The sequence below is a fragment of the Notothenia rossii genome, assembly GCF_949606895.1.
Source record: "Notothenia rossii genome assembly, chromosome: 7".
Taxonomy (NCBI): Eukaryota; Metazoa; Chordata; class Actinopteri; order Perciformes; family Nototheniidae; genus Notothenia; species Notothenia rossii.
Window position 1 is genome coordinate 68,831,603 of NC_136905.1, and position 18,808 is coordinate 68,850,410.

Sequence of the window (18,808 nt, forward strand, 5' to 3'; positions counted from 1 at the left end):
TTTTCTGTAACATACTTTTATTTTTCATAATGGAATAAATGGGAAGGATATGTGAAATCTAAACTCAAGAACATGACATTTCACTACACTATCAGTCTCCATTTGATTTCAAGAAAAATAAAAAGGTGAAAGCAAGGTGAGAAACTGGTGCTGACTGAGATACACATAAAACACATACCTTTTCTTCATAAAACACAGATTAAATTTGACCATCTTTCCCACTGGTATAATTTTAAATATAATAACAGCTCTACTTTTGCAGGATCCATTGTGATCAGGGAAACCTCACACATAAATATAACCAAACTTAGTGCAGGGGGTCCTAACGTGTTAGGCATATTAGCTACAGTTTAAATTGTTAAGAAATGAACCTATAACAAATGCATGGAAAACATTCAAATATGTAGATTAATAACGCAAATCCTCCACATTGTAATGCTACTGGCCAACCGATGGTGTCGTTTAAAGTTTGGTCAAGAAAAGGATACCCAAAATATAAGACATGTTTGACATGTTTTCAATTTTGCAGGACAGTAATAAACAAACTAAACATTTATTTTGTATGGAAAATGCAAAATTGTATTTTGTAATAGCTTATATGCTTATAACATCATATACAAAAGTATAAAATTGGTTGTAACAATATGGTAACATACAATAAAGTACAATGTAAACAGTCCATATATATAATATATGCATACATGACGCCTGCGCCAGGACATAGGAAAAAAGAAAAGGATCATCCGCCATGCCACCAAATGTATGAAAGTACAGAAGTTGTCATGAATTGTGAAAGTTATTATGCAGAAAAAAGGCTTCTGAATGTGTTTGGGTGTGATTACATGCTTTAGAAAAATTAAGACTTATTTTTTTTAACTGAGGAGGCAAACAACAACTTAGTTTAAGCCTACCTTGTTGCCCTCTTAGTTGCATTTCACGTAAGGTCCTATGATTCCCAGAATGCATTGTAACTAAAGCAAAGCTTTGGGGCCTATAGATCAAACTGTTGTGCAACTCCTCATTACAAAAAAAAGGTAACCATGTGTCACCTAATGACTTAAGCATTGTATTACTGACTCACATGGACAGGTAATTGAAATGCTGTGAAAAAAGCAGTTGGATCTTGCATCTAAACATAAGGCTGTTAAATAGCAAATAAAAGTAGTTAATTTATAAACCACCAGATGAATTGCTAAAATTAGAGTTGCTCTACAAATGAAGTGATGGCTGAAGCAAAGAAGAGATATAGTACAAATCCATCAAAAAGATAAGGTAATATGTTGGGTAATTTCATTTTGTTTAACTTCATACTGATAGTGGCTGGAACTCAGATGACCACAACAAGAAATAAATGGGAAAGCAAGAGAGAAAAACAAAATGAAGTTTGATTTAACTGCCAACACAGTGTTCATTTCGTGGTGTACTGCTCTGTGAGACAGGGTGGGAGGCCATGGCTGGATCTCCAAAATCTAAGTGCTGCTAGTTGGCTGCTTCTCGTCAACTGTAAACTGTACAAAGTTGTCACATCTTCACTTGTCCTCCAGCTGCTGCAGCAGAGGGTTGGCCTCGCTCTCCGGGGACTTGACACTGTCTGTCCTGACGATGCACGTGGGGCGGTGCCGGTTGAGCATGAGGATCAGCTGCTGTCGCTCCAGCTTCAGCTCCTCAATCTGGGCTTTAAGGTCAGAGTTTAACATCTCTAGTCGGTCTGATTCCTGTGAGAGGACGAGATGAAAAGATGTTAATAAAGCGGGGAAACATGAGGAAAATGTAGAAAATGTTGTTTTGGCAGCTCTCACCTGTTGTAGATAATCCGTTCTCTCCTTCTTTTTGTTTCGACATCGTGCTGCAGCCACTTTGTTCTTCTCCCGCCTTCGTTTCCTCCTGTCAACCTCTTCATCTCTCTGAATAACAGTGCAGGTAAAAAGGTTTGATGTTAAGTATTGATGGACCTGGGACACATTGTCAATGCCTGTTTACAAAATGATAAAAAACAATATCGTCTCACCTACTTTGTTTTGTCATTTGACTCTAACCCTTCTTCACTATCTTTATGAATGAGAACAAAGATTCAAAATAGAAATACTCCTACGTTTTCTATTTTCTTCTAGCTTTGCATAGATGTAGAGCTGTCACAGTATGCATGTTTGAACGGTTTAACATGACTGTAAAGAAGTAGAAATATGTAATAACTATTACTAAGTTAGAGTGTATAACTTTTACAAAAAATAACTCAATCTAAGTTTAGTCTTATTTTCAATTTGAATCTTTAAACGCTAATGACAATGTTTTTATATTACGGTTTGAAATTGATACTTTTACTTCTACATGGTGGGAAAACTCCAGAAGTGTAGTTGACAACAGTATCATGTCCCACTATGTCCACTAGGTGGAGCTGTTGATTAAGCTATGACAATGCTTTATTTGAAATGGTGCTTTCACTTCAGGCAAAGTTGTTTGTGACATATTAGCAGAGGTGGGAAAAGTACTCAGATCTTGTACATAACTGAAAGTAGAAGTACCGAGTGCAGGAATACTCTGTTGCAAGTAAAAGTCCTGGATTCAAAATGTGAATTCAGTAAAAGTACAAAAGTATTGGCATCAATATATACTTAAAGTACCAAAAGTACTCATTATGCAGATTATTCAGAATAATATATATTATATGTTTTGATTATAAATATTGATGCATTAAAGTGTTATCAAAGCTGGTAAAGGTGCAACTAGTCTTAATGGAGTTTAAAGTAGCAACAATTTGAAGTACAAGTCCCTTAAAACTGTACTTACAGTAAGTACAGTACTTGAGTGAATCTACTTAGTAACTTTACACCACTTCATATTAGGCACATTTTACACTTGGTTACGCTAGAATCATTGTGATGAATTTGATATTACTGTATTTGATTTGTTACATCTGTTTTTGTCACTGTGGCTAAATCCCCCAAATGTTCAAAAGTCAGTTAAAAAAAAAGTCTTCAAAGAGGAGTGAGGACTCAAAAATGTAATTTTTATATTTACATGATAAGCTTCTCAATGTTTCCTTTACCTCTGTTTTGATAACCATGGGCCTCTTCCCCAGACTGTCCAGGAAGTGCAGAGGGGACAGCATTGTACCGTACTCCTGGAAGTCACCAAATTTGAGCCTGTCAGTCAGTGTGGTGGCTGAGATCCCAGCCAGGGGGCCCAGGCTGGGCAGGGAGCCTGCTGTCACAGAGGGATCTGGGATCTGTCCTGGCATCGCGTCAGTCTCGGTCGGGACCACAGCTAGGAGGCAGAGAGGAAAAATGGAAGACATATTCAGACAGAACCAAACCAGATCAATGAAAAACAAATACAATTCTGTCTGCTCTGCTTGTTATGGTAAACTGGGGCATACTGTGGTATGTGGGTAGAACAAGTAATTTTACAATAACAAATTAGAAGCAAATAAACATGTAAGTGTCACTACAGTCTGTAACATGGCTTCAATGAGGCATTTGCCTGAGGTGCACTGCTTCTATATAGCAGTCAGACCTTGTTACTGTACATTACTGTGATGAATTGCTGGTCTGTTATAGGAACCGGATGCTGAGGCTGCTCTCATTAGTCTATTTTATTCTTTTTTCCGAGTGAATATACAACCATTTACAGAAATCTTGGCAAGAATTTACCTTGTACTCCCAGCGGCCTAAAGAGGGATGATAAACAGTGTATAAAGCAGACTCAGACAAATTCCCCTTTATTCCAAGGAGAGCTATAGCCTTCGCCAAGAAATCCACGTTAGCCGCGTTTTCCTCTATAGGAGACTTCAATTCAAGGGAGCAAAATGTGGCTGCCAAAGTTCTGCATAATGTGGTAAAGTATAAACCCAAATGTAGCTTGTTTAGTTTAACCACATAACAAATTAAAGATGACACTGTTTACTTTAAATGTTTGCACAGCACACATTTTGACTATGTTAGGGCTATCTCTGGCAAATGTCTCGTTTGAAAAGGCTGACCATGAACATTTAAATATATCCAAAGACAATGAGAGAGGTGTCAGAGTAACGCCAACAAGCGACTCAGGAAATTAGCTCAGCAAATTTCCAAGGCACATGATGCAGCCAAAAACGACTATCTGAGGTAAATTACTCCCGGACCTGTAGACGACACTACACGAATAAACAGGCAACATCTGGTATAAATATCACCACAGAAACAGCCTGTGTAGACAAATCCATGGGAATTACAAGGGAAGAGTAAGCCAAAAGATGCATCTACTAAATAGTTATGCAGAGAACATGAGAATCCTACATGGGAATTACTTTCAGTTTTCACACTTCCCTAAACTACAGGTCAATAAGTAGAACTCTGCGGGCCATGCTTATGGCACATGAACACGAGTCTTAAAAATAGTGCATGACAAAAAAGGAGGTCATTTGTGGTTACAGGCATTTGAAAAATGTTGGAAATATTAATGAAGACAAGCCAAATTAACACATTTTTCCAACAAAGAACTCCCAAGCATAGATCAATGGCTGGCAATTTGAGTATAATAATCCACAGTGCAGCTATAACTTTGAACAATTGTATTAAAAATTCTCTACGGTAAACATATATTGCCCATGAAGATCCAAGAAGCCAATACTGATACAACTGCATCAATGTTATGTGTTTGCTCCTATGTACTTTTACATGACAGCCCCAGGTTTGTTAAGGGATATGAGGTTTAGCTATTTTCGGAATATGTGCAGTCACTATGTTCAGTCGCCCTCAGTGTGTTGCAGGCAGCGTGCATACTGAAGCCATTGGTCAAATTGAAAGCGGAAGTTTTTCTTCAGTGCGGCATTTATCTTACGTAACTTATTCTTCCCATCACAGAGCTGCAGTGATAAAAACCCAACAGCTTTTCTTTCACACCGGATTTCGCCCCAGATTAAAACACATCTTAAGAATCAATGCAAAACCCCAATGTAAAGGAAAGACATCACTAAATAAGGACATTTTGTTCCAAATTGTGCACACCGTGGTTCTGTGTAAGAGAGGAGCATGCACACAAAAGAAACATATCTTTCGGTAGCATGCTCAACAAGACGTCAGGTCTACTTTAAACACCGAAAACACTGCAGAAAAACACCGTTTAACTACTGTAACAACAAAACAGAGCCCTTCGCTGCCTGTTCACAAATTGTGCTGGTGATGACCTATGCGTCGCGCGCCAATGAGCCTGTTGGTATGTAGAAAACATTCAGCTCCCGTTTTTTGAAACTTTTGAATACCGACCTGACTTTGATCCCAGGTGCAACAAATGTCCTCCCTTCTGGTCAGCCGATGGTCGAGAGTAGATTTTAAAAAGTGGAAATCGTTGCATCAGCCCGGTTTTAAACGTGATCCCAATCTGGGAGGATTTGGGAATGCGGAAATTAGGCTATGCCAGCCAAACGTAAGCAGGGATGTAAAAAAGTACATAGTGGGGGCAGAAGTGGGGAAGTTGCACCGCTCCTCCCATAAAGAAACACTGAGGCTGCATGCTGCAACCACAGAATAGGGCCTGGGCTGAAAATACAGTCAACACAAAAACACATGCAAAATGGATCATACCAAAATACAAAGGCAAAATATTTGTTATTTGTTAAGTTATAGGAAGACTGGAGGTTTACTTTTCTTACCACAACTCTTCCTTGGATATTCATTGCATACTATGCGTTTTGTTTTAGAGTTTAATTATTGTGATTTTTTTGGATTTGTTATTTTAGCATTCAACAGCTTGTCATTGATTGTTTAGGAACAGATTGCAAACACCAGCAGCCAATACCACTCTGAATATAGATTTATTGTAATTATTCAGCAGCATAGATAAGCAATCAATGCTCATTCTTACTTAAATGTAACCAAAAAGTCTGAAAGGTAAAAAAATAAATCATAAGTTACATCTTGATAAGATATATAGTATAGCACTGGATGTTTTCATGGAAAACTTTCAATGAGGTCAAAACCACAGTGGATGATGTTGAGGTATGCAGGTACTTAACATGGATGAATATGTTAATACAACATTTACAGCAATCAATACACTGTTCACACCAAAACACAAAACCATACTGATACATTCAATTCCACATTACATCTTGGATCTAGTAACAGATCAGATATATATACGCTTTTAAAATATTTGGAATTTCTCAGCATGCGTTTTTTTAAATCAAAACTTACTTCAGTCCCTGCTTTAAAAGTAAAAACCATGCTTTTTTCGCTACATCACTCTGTTGGTTATGCATCTGGAAAAAAGCTTATATATTTGCTTAGTCGAACACGAGACATTTCATGAATGTATTCCTCGAAGTATTACAGCACACTGTGGCATATGTTGTTCATATTATTTTAAAGTCAGGAACCTGCAAACAGAAGAAAGAACAGAGAGATCACACAGATCACTTCCCTCTGTGCATTATAAGGCGAGGAGGGTAGGGGAGTTGAGGAGATCCACAGAATCAGTCTTGCCTCCTCCGCCTCTATGATTGCCTAGCCCCTCTGTGAGAGAGTCCAGCTCGGGACAAGCGAATGTGAACACAGACAGGTAGCTGCTGCAGGTGGGGGTGGAGGTCACTATGGGGGTGCTGAGAGGCTCCAGGTCGCTGGAAACAGACTTGTACAGAGTCTCCCAGTCCGAGACCCCGAGAGAACTGCTCAGATCGATGTCTGGCACCGATCGAGCCGTCTCCATGGGGGTTCTCTCCTCGAAACTGGGTAACATGTTCTCCAGGAGCCCCTCTTTAATGTCCAGAGAGGGCTCCAGATCGCAGATGTTGATTTCACACAGCAAAATGTTGGAGTTTCCAGAGATGGCTGTGGACGGATCACTGGGGATGTCCATGTCCTGGAGCGAAGGAGCTTCCTGGGTGCCATCTTCTGGAAGTCTGTCCTCATCTGGAATGGCTGATAGTTCTGGGGACTCTGCTGGCTCCTGGAAAATACACTCCAACTCCTCTGACATCTGGCACATTGGTTTGTGTGTGGCGAGGATAAACTCAAGACGTTCTTTCTCTTTGAGGAGGTTGGCTATCTCCGTCTCCAGGGTTGCTCTTTCCTCCTCCAGCTGGTCTGTCTCCTTCAGATAGATCGACATAAGGAATCATCCACATTGAAAAAACACACATACACAGCTGAGTAAATGCATCATTGTTTACTTACAATTTGCAGCGTATCTGTGAGTTCCCTCCGTCTGTTGCGACACTTTGCTGCAGCCATTTTATTCCTCTCCCTCCTTATCTTTTTTTTCTCTTCCTCCTCTGGAGTCAGCTGAGATGAGAGAGAAATAATTCAGTTATTACCTTGAAGAATCCAGCCATATCATCCTCTAATCCGCTACATCCGTTGCGAATTGGCCCTCTAAAGAATGGCAAAAGCATGTTTCGCTGCAATGCGTCTAAAAATAGACCATTGTTGCAGACTTGCTGTGACCTGAATATAAATTGACTGCCTAAGGAAGGCACACAGACAGCACACGGCACAAGAGGATCATGCACAATAGCACTGAGGCACACAAGGAATTCAGATCGGCATATGTAAATGTACACAATTCTGTCCAATGGCTGATGGACATCCTCTGAGCTAACCTACCTGCTCTGTTTTCCCCTTTCTGGCACCATTTTTTCCCTTATTCCCACCCTCTTTGGGTGTTGCCTGGTGAGAGCTTTGTGCTTCATTGGCTTGCTGCCTCCCAGTCGGGGAGACAGATGTAATGATCGTAGGCTGGACCATCCACTGGAAATCAGGGGTAGAGGATATTGCAGTGACTGTTGGAACAAATGGAGTGTCTTCAACAATCATGTCTTGGTAGAGATCCTGAAAAAGGGAAAAATATGTGTTTAATAAATCTATTCCTATGCTGTTAGTGTTATACTTATATCTTATTTTGATGACAGTCATCAATGACATCTACAATAATATGATCAGTCTGAATAGAGGGGAGCCTGCATGGTTTATATCTATTTGACACATAGCCAACCAGAAATAGCCTTCTTCAGATCAATATTTGACTTTATCATTGTTTCTGACGTCAACACTGACGCAGAGATGCTGTGGAGTCTCCTGAATGGATTTATTTTTCTCAATGAACCGCTGCATCAACACGCTCGCATTTGGTCCCAGGACGTCGGAATCATAACAACCCGAACAACAGCGCTATTTTCTCATTTCCGTCAGCACTAATCTCTTGCACAAATATACATAAAATGTAAACAATATATATATATAAAATATATATATGTAGCGCAGCCAGTTAATATAAAATCGTATCAATCAGCCCACCCCCCCCCCCCTCCCCCACCGCGTATATAAAAATCATTCAGTGTGTGATCACATTTAAAATGTTTAATCTGATTGTAAAGTGTGCGCGTGCCGGGCTGCGTGTTGAACGTATGATCAACAAAGCCATTCATACCTTTGCACTGCTCTCTGAGCAGGAGGAGGCTGGAGAGCTCGCCTCTTCGGGCGTCTTCTGGAAGAGCGTCCCGACAGGAGACTCTGTCCGGCAAGTGGGGAAGGCTGAATCCATGGCAGGTTGTTATGATACACCACGAGGAAATAAATACACAAGTCCGGATCAATGACAGATATGACTCTGGCCTTCCGGCTGGGCAGAGCGGTGCGAGTCTTTTCTCCAGGTATATACCTGGTATCTGGACGACTAGAATGCAAGCCCCTCCTTTTATGCTCTGCTAGAATTTTATGAATGAACCAAGACTGTACCATCGTGCTGAGGGGGAGGGTGGTCACACTGACAGCCACGCAGGTCTATATTTTGGGGTAAAATAATGTTGTTTAAAAACATTATTCTTTTATATATTTACTCCATGTATGCTACATTTCAATTATTCCTCAGATTCAGAAATAACCTCGTCAAAACACGAAAGCCAAATATCTGTTTCCACTCCCATTCACAAATATCGGCCGCTTATGAATGCAATGTGGGGTGAGAAACGTGAGTCTATTTATAAATTGGCATAGGCCTTGTTACCATTTTTCAGGCTGATTAAATCTTAATGTCCTGGTGCATTCATTTAATCAAGAGTGAAATATACTAAAGCATGTAAGAGTTAATAAAAAGTCAAACAGCATCCACTGATTTCGTTTTATCTTGTAAAACATAGTTTAATTTCAAGGTCGACGCGAAGCATTTTCACGATCATTACAAAAATATTGAATGTCGAATATAATTTGTAGCCTACTAATAGTTTAGTCTGTTAATTTTTCTCATTTAACAGACTAACTACATTTCCTTTCTCTATTTCATTTTTAACAACAGACCAAACGTATTTTAGACGTAGCTCTGGATAAACTTAGTACTTCGGGGCTGGCTTTCCAAAGATCAGAGTCATAATGAAACGATGCTCAACTGTTTACTTGGGGAGGAGGTGGTGAAGAGGAGAGGTTGGACATGTGGGGGCGGAGAAGTCACGTGGCATGACCCGGAACTCAAGGGAGGGAGGGAGCTGAATTTGACAGCAGCAGCAGCAGCAGCATCATCGTTCACTCTCATCACAATAAAGCAGCATGTCTAGACTTTGCGTTATCCTGCTGACACCTGTCCTTTTGCACCGAGTGTTTTCTATCACATTCTAACTGCCGACCAATTTTAGCAAATGTCTACAAGAAGATATCCAAAAAGATGTGCTGGTCTCAGGTAGGGATGGGAACGATTAATAGAATATTCGAAATTATTCAGGTATGAGAATATGAGTTATGAATATTTTTATCGTAATTTTTTTATTGTAATTTTTATTGGGAGGGGTGCCTAAGTTGTTTACATATATCAAATGGAATAATTCAATGTATACGACAGTGCCATAGCTAAATGTGTTAGGTCTAAAGGTGTGTTTTGCTCCGCTCACCGGTCCCTCACAGCGGGCAGAGCTGCAGGTGCTGATCTCTCTCTCTCGCGTCCGGTTATACTTCACTCGCGTTTACGTCCAAATCCATCAGAAAACCAAGTCATGTTTTAAGCATGAAAGCTGTAGGCCTATAGCTGTCAACTGTTCAAACTGTGATCACCAGTTCAATACATTTGACAAATTCGACTTGGTTTCTATACTTATTTGAACATATTTATTTATCTTTCAAAATAAAAAATATGTGTTTGTAAAAACATTTCCCACATTTTTATTTTATTTTATATAGGATATGTACATTTCGGTTAATCGGTTAACTGTTTTTTGGGGGTCGAATATTCGAATATAAATTTGCTTTCAAATTCCCATCCCTAGTCTCAGGCGAATACGAAGTCAGCCAACTTCCTAACACTATTACTAATTTGAAGGTATGTGAACATGTCACACCAGGTGTAACATATGGCAAACTTAGACTGTTTTTTTCTTGTTTTTTATTTTATTAAACAACTTTAATAAAAGTATATCAAAAATACAAGTTTAAAAATACAACTACATTTTCCTCAGATCACCGATAATTATGGTGATACATTGTACAGCAAGGAGAATGCCACAAAGGGGACATTTTCATTCATAACAGAAAATCATGACCACTTTGAGGTTTGCTTCGATAGCACATCTTCAATGGGTGAGTGAGGTGTTGTAAAAATATATGATTTAAAATAGTATGAAAGAAATACAGAAAGTTGTCCATTAAATAGAGCGGGAGAAGGAATATTCCAACTCCGATGGACAAATGCTTTATAAGTTATTTGTGATCCACAATGGAAGCCAATCATGCTTGATTGGGGTGACTCAAGTGATGCAAAATCCAAATTATTTTCTGACAAATAACACAATATGCCATTAATGCTTGACTTTAGGTAGTTGAACGGTTTCAGACCAACTGCTCAAACTGAACATAAAGCATGGCGTGGGAGTGAAGACTGAGGAAGAGATGAGAGACCATGTTAATACTTTAATGTCAGATATCATGACACTACTGATAAATACATGTAAAATGTTGTAACCTGAAACATTAACCATTGTACCCTCTTTGTTAGATTAAACCAGTGGAGAAACTGACCCCCGCTAAAATATCTTGAGCACCTCTCTCTTGACTTTGAGTACTTGAAGAAACGAGGGAAAGAAATGAGACAAACAAACAGTAAGTTAAGAGAGCAATATGTTTAGTGTATAGGTAAGTTCCCAAAGCTTTCTGTGGGTTTAAGTTTCCTGCTTTGGCTACTTCAATGTGTGTTTTGCCTTGAACAGCAGATGGAAATTACCCTCTGTTTGGGGTGAAGCCAGGAGAAGAACAAGCTTGAGGGTTTGAAACCGGGTTGCAGCAGTTTTATTCTCTGTGTGATTAATTGTTGGTTTTGTCTCAAGCTATCCATTTGACTGAAGATTTAACGAATTTGACTTTATTTAACTGCGTTTTTCTTTTTCAAACAGAGTCCACCCATACGCGATTGCTGCACTTCAACATTATCTCCATCTTCGGTTTTCTTGCTATGGCCCTGTGGCAGATTTTCTATTTGAGACGATTTTTCAAGACCAGGAAGTTGATTGAGTGAATATTATTTCTGGAGCGCAACCTGAGGAATGCTGGAGGAATTCTGTTTTGGGAACATTTACACAGTCGCTACAATGTGCCTTTTTCTGTGTATCTGATAATGCAACACTATTTATCAATGTTTATTCTTGAAGTCATTAAAAAAATATATATATCTCTGCTTTTATACATTTTCTGAATATTGTTTTTCGTGCTCCCCATGGTATATAAATCAAACTGGTGTTCAAACTATGTACTTACGAAGCTAACTGTAGCTCATTTTCGACAGAATGTTATGTATAAATAGCAAAGTCTTCCTATGAGTTCACAGATGCTTAAGTATAAAAACAAATGGTTAACAGCTGCAGTGCTTTGGGGGGAAATTAAGCCATTTAATAAAAAGGTAATTTTTCTGAGTTATGGTTCATTTTGTTGACAATAAACAACACATTTCAAATAAAATACACACCCACTTATCTATTTCCATAAAGTTGCCATGCTTTATACATTCTTCTCAGCTTTTGGAGGTTGGGTTTCTGTAATTCCTGCAGGAGACAAGAATGCTGCGTCACCACCAGATAGCTGTGTTGTAAATACCTTTGAAAGTACATTTAGTAGTAAGTTAAGTCCATTTTAGTACCTGTTCATCTTTGTCCAAATGGAGGGTGTCCACTAAGGGAGCAATGGATGGACGGCCGTGGGCACACTGGAAGGGCAGCTGGCAGGAGGACAAGGAGGCCACCAGACTGTGGCATTCATCTCTACTCAGGCTGTCATTGAATTTGATGGCACCTGTTAAATACAAATATATATAGACACGTTTTCAGTGGGTACATTTATGGAATCATCAAGTAATACAAAGAAGGAGGGAGAGAAGTCATTTGACTTTACCATGGCATGCTAGGGAGGCTAGCACCTTCAGCACAGTGAGAGGCAGAGTTCCTCTCACTCTACCGGTGGAGCGGAGTAACTGAGACAAAGAAAAAGAAACAAGACAATTCACCATTTATCGAGTAGCACAAGATGGTTTCTCCCCACAAAAAGGTCTAGGGGGTGTAAAGAACTTTCCAAGCTCACCTCAATTTGCTCTCGTAGATACTCCTGTCGAGTGATGACAGAAAAAGAGGTTAACATAAGGGGATGGAAATATAAAACAATAGATAAGAGGTTTTCATTATTCTTACCTCAACAATAGTCTTGATAACAGATGGTCTCCCCCGCCTGAGCTCATTACTCTCCTTTTCCATGAAGCAAAGTGGTACCTTCCCAACAAACACTTGTGGCTCCGCTACCTGTGAGAACTTCACTTCCAGGCCCAGGCTCCGCAAATGTCCCTGACATGATCTGAAGAGCAAAGGTTCACCAACATAAGCAATACAAAAGACACTGAGATAAAACCATGCCAATGTAATAATGTTCATGTTATGAAATAAACAGGTTTGGAACAAAAGAAGTGTCAAGTTTGTCTGTACATCTCAGAATTCAGCTTATTTTACTACTTAAAGAGAAAGCGTTTAAGAGCAAGAAAAGCTTGGTGGTGCAAAACAAAAAATAACAGCCCACAGCAATATTGAAAGTGTGTTTCAAACATTTAAAGCATAGCCAATGGCAAGAGTGTAGATTATTCTGTAAATTGAAGAATGACAATTGCCTTCTGAAGTGAATTTCACTAACATTAGAGGTCATTGTGTGAGGCTTATGTCTGTTAAATGTTGTAATGTATGTATTTTCCTGTAACAAAATACATTTAAAAATGGTTATACTCTTATTACGTGACATTGTCCTATGTTTTCTAATACACCCGAGGCCTGACTATCCCCCGCGTCAATAAGGCTACTGAGTGTTCAGTTCGTGTTGGGTAAAATGTTTCTACCAAAATATTTATATTCTCAAATTGGGTAGTATCTGCCTTTAGGTAAGTGTACTGGTTTAACAGGAGTTTTCCTTTGCTCGTGTACTGTACACATAATAAAACACACCTGAGCAGCCTGAGCTCTTCTTCTGTTACAGTGATCTCGAGAGGAGGCAGAATAGTTGATGAACACAGACGTTTCTGCCCCGGTGCATCTGGGTCCTCCTCATAAGAATCTATGACAGGACATACAGTTAAACTGTGGTATCACGATGGAGTTGCAACAACAGCATTGCTAATTTGACAAGTCTTTCTCCGTGTTAAAACTGTGCATGGAGCGTTTTTGTTTTACCTGCAACTAGATTTTCAAGTCGAACTCTCTCGTGTGCAGCGTGTTGATCCACCAGCACCAAAAGGTTTCCTGGGGATAAAGAAAAAGTGCATGAGATGCTGATAAAAAAAAAAACTAAAAAGAAAAACTGTGAATCTCCTGTCCTTACCTTCAGTTCCAGTCAAGGCTGCAGGCTCCTCGTCTCTCGTATTGATAAGACATGCAAGAAACTTCTTATCCACTTGATGAATGACCTATGAGGTAAATATATAACAATGACTTCCTACATCAACGAAAGTTAAATGGCATTATAAAGAGCACTTTGTCAGAACATTCAAAAGGGAACAACGAGAGACACATGCCTTCATTGAGTGAATCATGGCCTTAGAGAAGCGGTAAGGAAACAGGATGTTGTGGATCTTCACAGCCAGCCCCACGGCTTGTCCGCTCGTAACGTCCACACCAACCTGTTGGCACGGGAGAGATCAGAATGCATCGTTAAAAACTGCATCAAAATGACATTGAGATTTAAAATTAATCAAAACATTTAAATTCACAAGAAAAAAAAAGGCATAGATGATTTTCTTTTTGCCATGTAAATATATTTAAACCACATCTGAAACCCTTTTAATTAAATGAATTGGCTCACAAAAATATAACCTTTTGTTTTTCTCATTTCCTCAATCTTATTCTGGTCTCCATTTTTATTTTCACTTCTATATCATATCTTGCACCTATGTTTTAATTTAGTCTATTTGCCCTTGAATTGTATTATTCATTGTATTATAATAATACAATTTAAAAAAACAGATACAAGAAAAGTTTTTCAAAACTCTTAAACACACAAGCTTTGTTTACCGTAGGAGGGCGAACGAACACAGGATTTTTCCATTTTGAGTACAAAGTCGTCAGTGAGTTGGAGCTCTCGGCATTGGCACCTGTTAAGACAGACAACATAATACTTGATCACAAAAAGCAGACATTCATTCGATATATTGTGTGAGTTTTAGGCTCCCTATATCCCTCCCTATGTCTACAGTCTGTCTGTCTCCTCTGTACCTCTGTCATCAAGCCCTGAACTAATCACTCTCTCCGTCCTGGATTTAGGTAGGAAGGGCAACACTAGATCCATCTGAAAAGGGTAACATCTGTACTCCATCCCTACAGTTTGAGGAACAGTGAAGTGGTATTCTTGGTTAATGTTAAATGCTACTTCAAGTCACTATAATGTCAAAATCACATGCACAGATCAAAGAACTGGCTCACCCATGTTATTGATGACACTAACGGCCATGTTGGTGACATCAGACGTACAGCGCACTGTTGTTTCTTCAGGAGGCAGGTCGTCATATCGGCTGAGCCCGGTCACTTTGTTGACGTACACCGTCTTTCCCACAGATGCTTCGTAGTGATGGAGCCAGTCACCTGAGGCCTCTTCCCCCTCAGCCGCCAGAGGATGTGTACTGCAAACCGGGAGCGCCTCAGGATTCAGAGCGGTGTCACAGTGATGCTCGTTGTTATTGCTGTCTTGGGGGTCATCGTTACCAGTACTGAGACACTTGTCCTGTGGTAATACTTTTGAATGGTCTGCCCTCTGGTGTTTCAATTGGAAGAGTTTAGTCGCCAAAGATGTTTTGCCTCTATTCTGCACTGAGGCTGGTTTTAACTCGGTGAACGCTGACAGTGTTAGGGGGCTGTTGGTTTTCTCTTTTTCTTTTTCCACTTTTCCACCATGTTGCTGATCTTTCTGGCAAAGCAAATTGTTCTGCGAATACATAACAAATCCGTCGGACTGAGGACATCTATTTGTATTCTCCTGAGAGGGTAATTTCAGTTCATCAGATTCACCATACACTCTTCTGAATCGTTCAAGCGATCCAGAATCCTTGCATAAAGACAACTTTTGAGACGTTGAAACCCTGGGAATCTTTGAGCGAATGATATGAGTGAAGTCAGTTCTGTCCTGCCTTGCTTCCAGTGAGATTCTGCGTTTTAATGCAGCACATCTCTCTTCACATATCTGCCCAGGTGTTTGCTGAAATACTGACTTTTGTGACATGTCCTGAGTCAGCAGATTCTCATGGATATATGGATCGGACAGACTGATCTTTCTGTTACTTACTAAAGTGTGATGATGTCCTCCTGTACCCGGGCAGTCAGGTAATATTTGCTCAATATAGTTCATGTCAGGCTGAATTTGTTGAGCGAAGCAGTCTAGTAAAGTCTCATTGCCGTTTGAGTCTGTATTGTTTATCAACATGTCATTTTCTTTTGAGAGTTCCAGCTTTTCACCCTCTAGCTGTAAGACTGAACTTGACTTACAAAAAACGTCAGAGCCTTCGCCAGCTTCACTGGACTCCTCTTCTACATTATTCTTAATATCAGATGTAGGGTTGAGTCTAGCTAGATCACAGGATGGCTCACATCTAACACCTTTATTTATGCCCTCTTCACTTTCCAACTGCTTTGCGGTTCTCTTTTCCTTCCTTTGTTGTTCAGTCTCTTCTTTGCCCTCCACCTGACCAGAGTCCCTGCTAACATCTTCCTCACATACACAGTCATCTTGGCGCTTTCGATGGACAGAATCAGATGCCAGTTTCATTCCAATACTGCAATCTAGTGTGGAAGCACTGCTTGTTGCTTGGCCAACATTGCCAGTGTTATGCCCCTCTTCAACTGTAGTGCCAAACAATTCAGCCGGTGCTTTCTCGAAGTCATCTTGAGAAAGCACGGCCACCAAGTTCTCCCTTCTCAGGAAAGCTTTCACTGCTTCTTCTATGCACAGCAAAACGCCATCCCAATCTTTGAACTCTATTAGAGTTTTAGCAGGCTCAAGGCATATATCATACTCTGAGTAAGAGCATTTCATATTGATGACGTACACTCCATGGGGGTCTTGGCTCCGTTTGGTCTTTGGACTTCTCACGGCTGACTGCATATCTGGACTGTCATTTTTTGGGTTTGAATTGCTCAGCCTGCGTAGGAGAAAATTAAGGAGCTTGTGTATCCGTGTTTTGAGGAGCAGCCTCTCGTTTACATACAGGAACTGTAAACTGTTGTTGTAGTGGCCCTCTCTGCCAATATAACCAATCACTTCAAACTGTCCGTGTGTGTAGCTGATTTCTCCAAGTTTCTGTGCTCTCCCAAGGCTGTGTATCTGAACAAACCTGTGGTAGGTGTTTCTAGCTTTAGGAAGCTGCACCATCATGGCCACTGTGCAGTCATTCTTCAGGGTGAAAGACACTGAGGGGTGCATCAGAGAAATAGCCTCCACCCTGTGTCTGATCCTCTCACCCTCCAGAACAGCATCCATCCTCTTCCTCCGCACAGGCATGTTGTGGAGGAAGTTACAAACGACAACAGTTGTCCCTGCAGCGGGTCGAGCAGTCTCTCCTTCAAACACGTCCATGCTTTTGCCATCTTTGAAGATTTTGACGTGAGTTTTCACTGTTGCTCTGGTCCGGGAAGAGATTTCAACAAGTGTGGAGAGAGAAACTATACTTGCCAGGGCTTCTCCTCTGAAACCATACCACTTGAGGCTCTCCAGGTCTTCAACAGAGCTGCATTTGCTTGTGCAATATCGATTTCCCAGGGAATCCAAATCCTCTGAGTTTATCCCAGCGCCATTGTCAATCACCTGAACTTTAAACGCCTCCATGTCCATCCTGACTCCCACACAGGTAGCTTCGGCATCGATGCTGTTCAGGATGAGCTCCTCCACGCACTGCTGAAGTGAGGGCAGAGCGACACCGGAGCGAAGTTTCCCCTGAACCTCTTTAGGCAAACACTTTATCATTGTGTTCATTAAGTTATCTTACCCTATCAACTACACAGCAACAAAGTAGTCAAGCAGCTAAACACTGTCCGTTGGCAGCTAACGTTTAGCTTAGCACTGGCTGACGTTAGTGCCATGAGTTTCAACGACATTCTGACCACAACACATTAAAAACAAATAGCTAAAAACTAAAACATTAAGCTACAACATCGAAATCCATGCTAAAAAGCTGCTGCTGTTTACAGTCAACGTGTATAATCAAGAGATGACCGAAGCGCTAACAGTCGAAGTTAACAGCGCCATCTTCTGGTGTGGACGACCTGCAGCTTCCGCCTTCTGTTTCCCTGGTGACCAGTTTTTATTATACCGCCACCTACTGTACGGAGTGTGCTATTTTATGTGTTCACTGACAGACTGTTATGTAGTTGTATTATGGAGCTATTTCAGGGTCATAAGTTTTGATCATTCAAAAAATACAATTTATTTGAAAGTCCAAGTTTTCATCCTGAACTTTGAAAAATACAATGTTGTATTCAAAACAAAAAAAAGTATTTGAAATAATCGTTCAGGTTGAATATTATTTTGATTCAGTTCAGCAACTTTTTTTTAATAAAATATTTATTTTCATATTTCACTTTTATAAATATTTTGATGTTTGAATACTTGTTTTTTTCAGTTTCAGATTTGACTTTTTCAGATTCAAAACAATAATTTTTTCAATTTCAAATCTTTTTTTTTTCAGGTTTCAATCTTCTTTTCGCCTTCAGATCGTTTTTCACTTTCAGATGGTTTTTTTTCGCTTTCAGATCTTTTTTTTCGCTTTCAGACTTTTGACCCTGATATGCTTCGGGGGGCGGGGCTTACCAAAGAGTAGTTTGGCACCCTGAGTGACAGCCCTCCCTCTGTCATGATGCCTTCATGGATGTTAGGTAGCGCAAGAAATACAACTACACACTTTCTATACACAATACTCCCGTGATTGGTGGTAAACAAAACTGATACCAGAATCAAAGTTCCGTTAAGCGAGCTGTTGAGCATCGTAGTTGGCAACAATCAAGGTATAAGAGCAATAAACTGTGCTAGAATCTGAAATCACGTATCCGCAATCAAGCGTTGTCCTTCCCCACTTCCACGTAGCTCCATGAACGCAGCATAGTATTGGCTTGGTTTTTGCGATCAGAATCAGAATACCTTTATTAGTCCCACAGGGGATACATTTACTTTGTTACAGCAGACAAGAGCCAAAGACAGCTTAATGTTACCGAAAGCATGCATACAAAAAGTATTAAAGATTAAAAAAAGAAATTATATATATTTTTAAAGTTACACATTTTACATAATACACACCCTGTGACAGTTCTGCGGATTTAGCATCCAGGTATATATTGCACAGTTTTTAACGGCGT

At 40.0% G+C, this 18,808-nt stretch overlaps 3 protein-coding genes across 4 annotated transcripts; all 3 read right to left on the minus strand.

The window, feature by feature from the left end:
* Positions 1 to 501: 501 nt before the first annotated feature.
* LOC307013362 (jun dimerization protein 2-like) lies at positions 502 to 5,441 on the minus strand. Its single transcript, XM_079640725.1, has 4 exons — positions 5,244 to 5,441; positions 3,047 to 3,264; positions 1,800 to 1,904; positions 502 to 1,715 (listed from the first exon to the last, which is right to left on the minus strand). Exons 1-4 carry the CDS (start codon positions 5,329 to 5,331, stop codon positions 1,530 to 1,532), a joined length of 597 nt encoding a protein of 198 aa, XP_079496851.1. The 5' UTR covers positions 5,332 to 5,441; the 3' UTR covers positions 502 to 1,529.
* Positions 5,442 to 5,774: 333 nt separating this feature from the next.
* Positions 5,775 to 8,532, minus strand: fosaa (v-fos FBJ murine osteosarcoma viral oncogene homolog Aa). The gene is made up of 4 exons (XM_079692637.1): positions 8,404 to 8,532; positions 7,581 to 7,805; positions 7,152 to 7,259; positions 5,775 to 7,068 (listed from the first exon to the last, which is right to left on the minus strand). The coding sequence occupies exons 1-4, from the start codon at positions 8,515 to 8,517 to the stop codon at positions 6,409 to 6,411; spliced, it is 1,107 nt and encodes a 368-aa protein (XP_079548763.1). The 5' UTR covers positions 8,518 to 8,532; the 3' UTR covers positions 5,775 to 6,408.
* Positions 8,533 to 11,811: 3,279 nt separating this feature from the next.
* mlh3 (mutL homolog 3 (E. coli)) lies at positions 11,812 to 17,710 on the minus strand. 2 transcript variants are annotated; one of them, XM_079692635.1, is made up of 12 exons: positions 14,894 to 17,710; positions 14,687 to 14,788; positions 14,486 to 14,565; positions 13,990 to 14,094; positions 13,797 to 13,881; positions 13,649 to 13,717; positions 13,424 to 13,532; positions 12,629 to 12,788; positions 12,522 to 12,545; positions 12,336 to 12,414; positions 12,085 to 12,236; positions 11,812 to 11,989 (listed from the first exon to the last, which is right to left on the minus strand). In XM_079692635.1, the coding sequence occupies exons 1-12, from the start codon at positions 17,430 to 17,432 to the stop codon at positions 11,918 to 11,920; spliced, it is 3,576 nt and encodes a 1,191-aa protein (XP_079548761.1). In that variant the 5' UTR covers positions 17,433 to 17,710; the 3' UTR covers positions 11,812 to 11,917. The 2 variants fall into 2 exon arrangements, with proteins under 2 accessions (XP_079548761.1, XP_079548762.1); XM_079692636.1 differs by lacking the exon at positions 14,687 to 14,788 and having other exon boundaries at positions 14,894 to 17,709.
* Positions 17,711 to 18,808: the final 1,098 nt, after the last annotated feature.

Coding starts and splice junctions, on each gene's coding strand:
- LOC307013362 (XM_079640725.1), bottom strand. CDS start 5,331: ATGCAACGATTTCCACTTTTTAAAATCTACTCTCGACCATCGGCTGAC. Junction 3,265..5,243: donor GCACCTGGGATCAAAGTCAG/GTCGGTATTCAA, acceptor TCTGCCTCCTAG/CTGTGGTCCCGACCGAGACT. Junction 1,716..1,799: donor GAACGGATTATCTACAACAG/GTGAGAGCTGCC, acceptor GTCCTCTCACAG/GAATCAGACCGACTAGAGAT.
- fosaa (XM_079692637.1), bottom strand. CDS start 8,517: ATGGATTCAGCCTTCCCCACTTGCCGGACAGAGTCTCCTGTCGGGACG. Junction 7,260..7,580: donor GAAAGGGGAAAACAGAGCAG/GTAGGTTAGCTC, acceptor CTCTCATCTCAG/CTGACTCCAGAGGAGGAAGA. Junction 7,069..7,151: donor TCACAGATACGCTGCAAATT/GTAAGTAAACAA, acceptor ATCTATCTGAAG/GAGACAGACCAGCTGGAGGA.
- mlh3 (XM_079692635.1), bottom strand. CDS start 17,432: ATGAACACAATGATAAAGTGTTTGCCTAAAGAGGTTCAGGGGAAACTT. Junction 14,566..14,686: donor TTCAGGGCTTGATGACAGAG/GTACAGAGGAGA, acceptor CTGTCTTAACAG/GTGCCAATGCCGAGAGCTCC. Junction 12,415..12,521: donor ATCTACGAGAGCAAATTGAG/GTGAGCTTGGAA, acceptor TCTTTGTCTCAG/TTACTCCGCTCCACCGGTAG.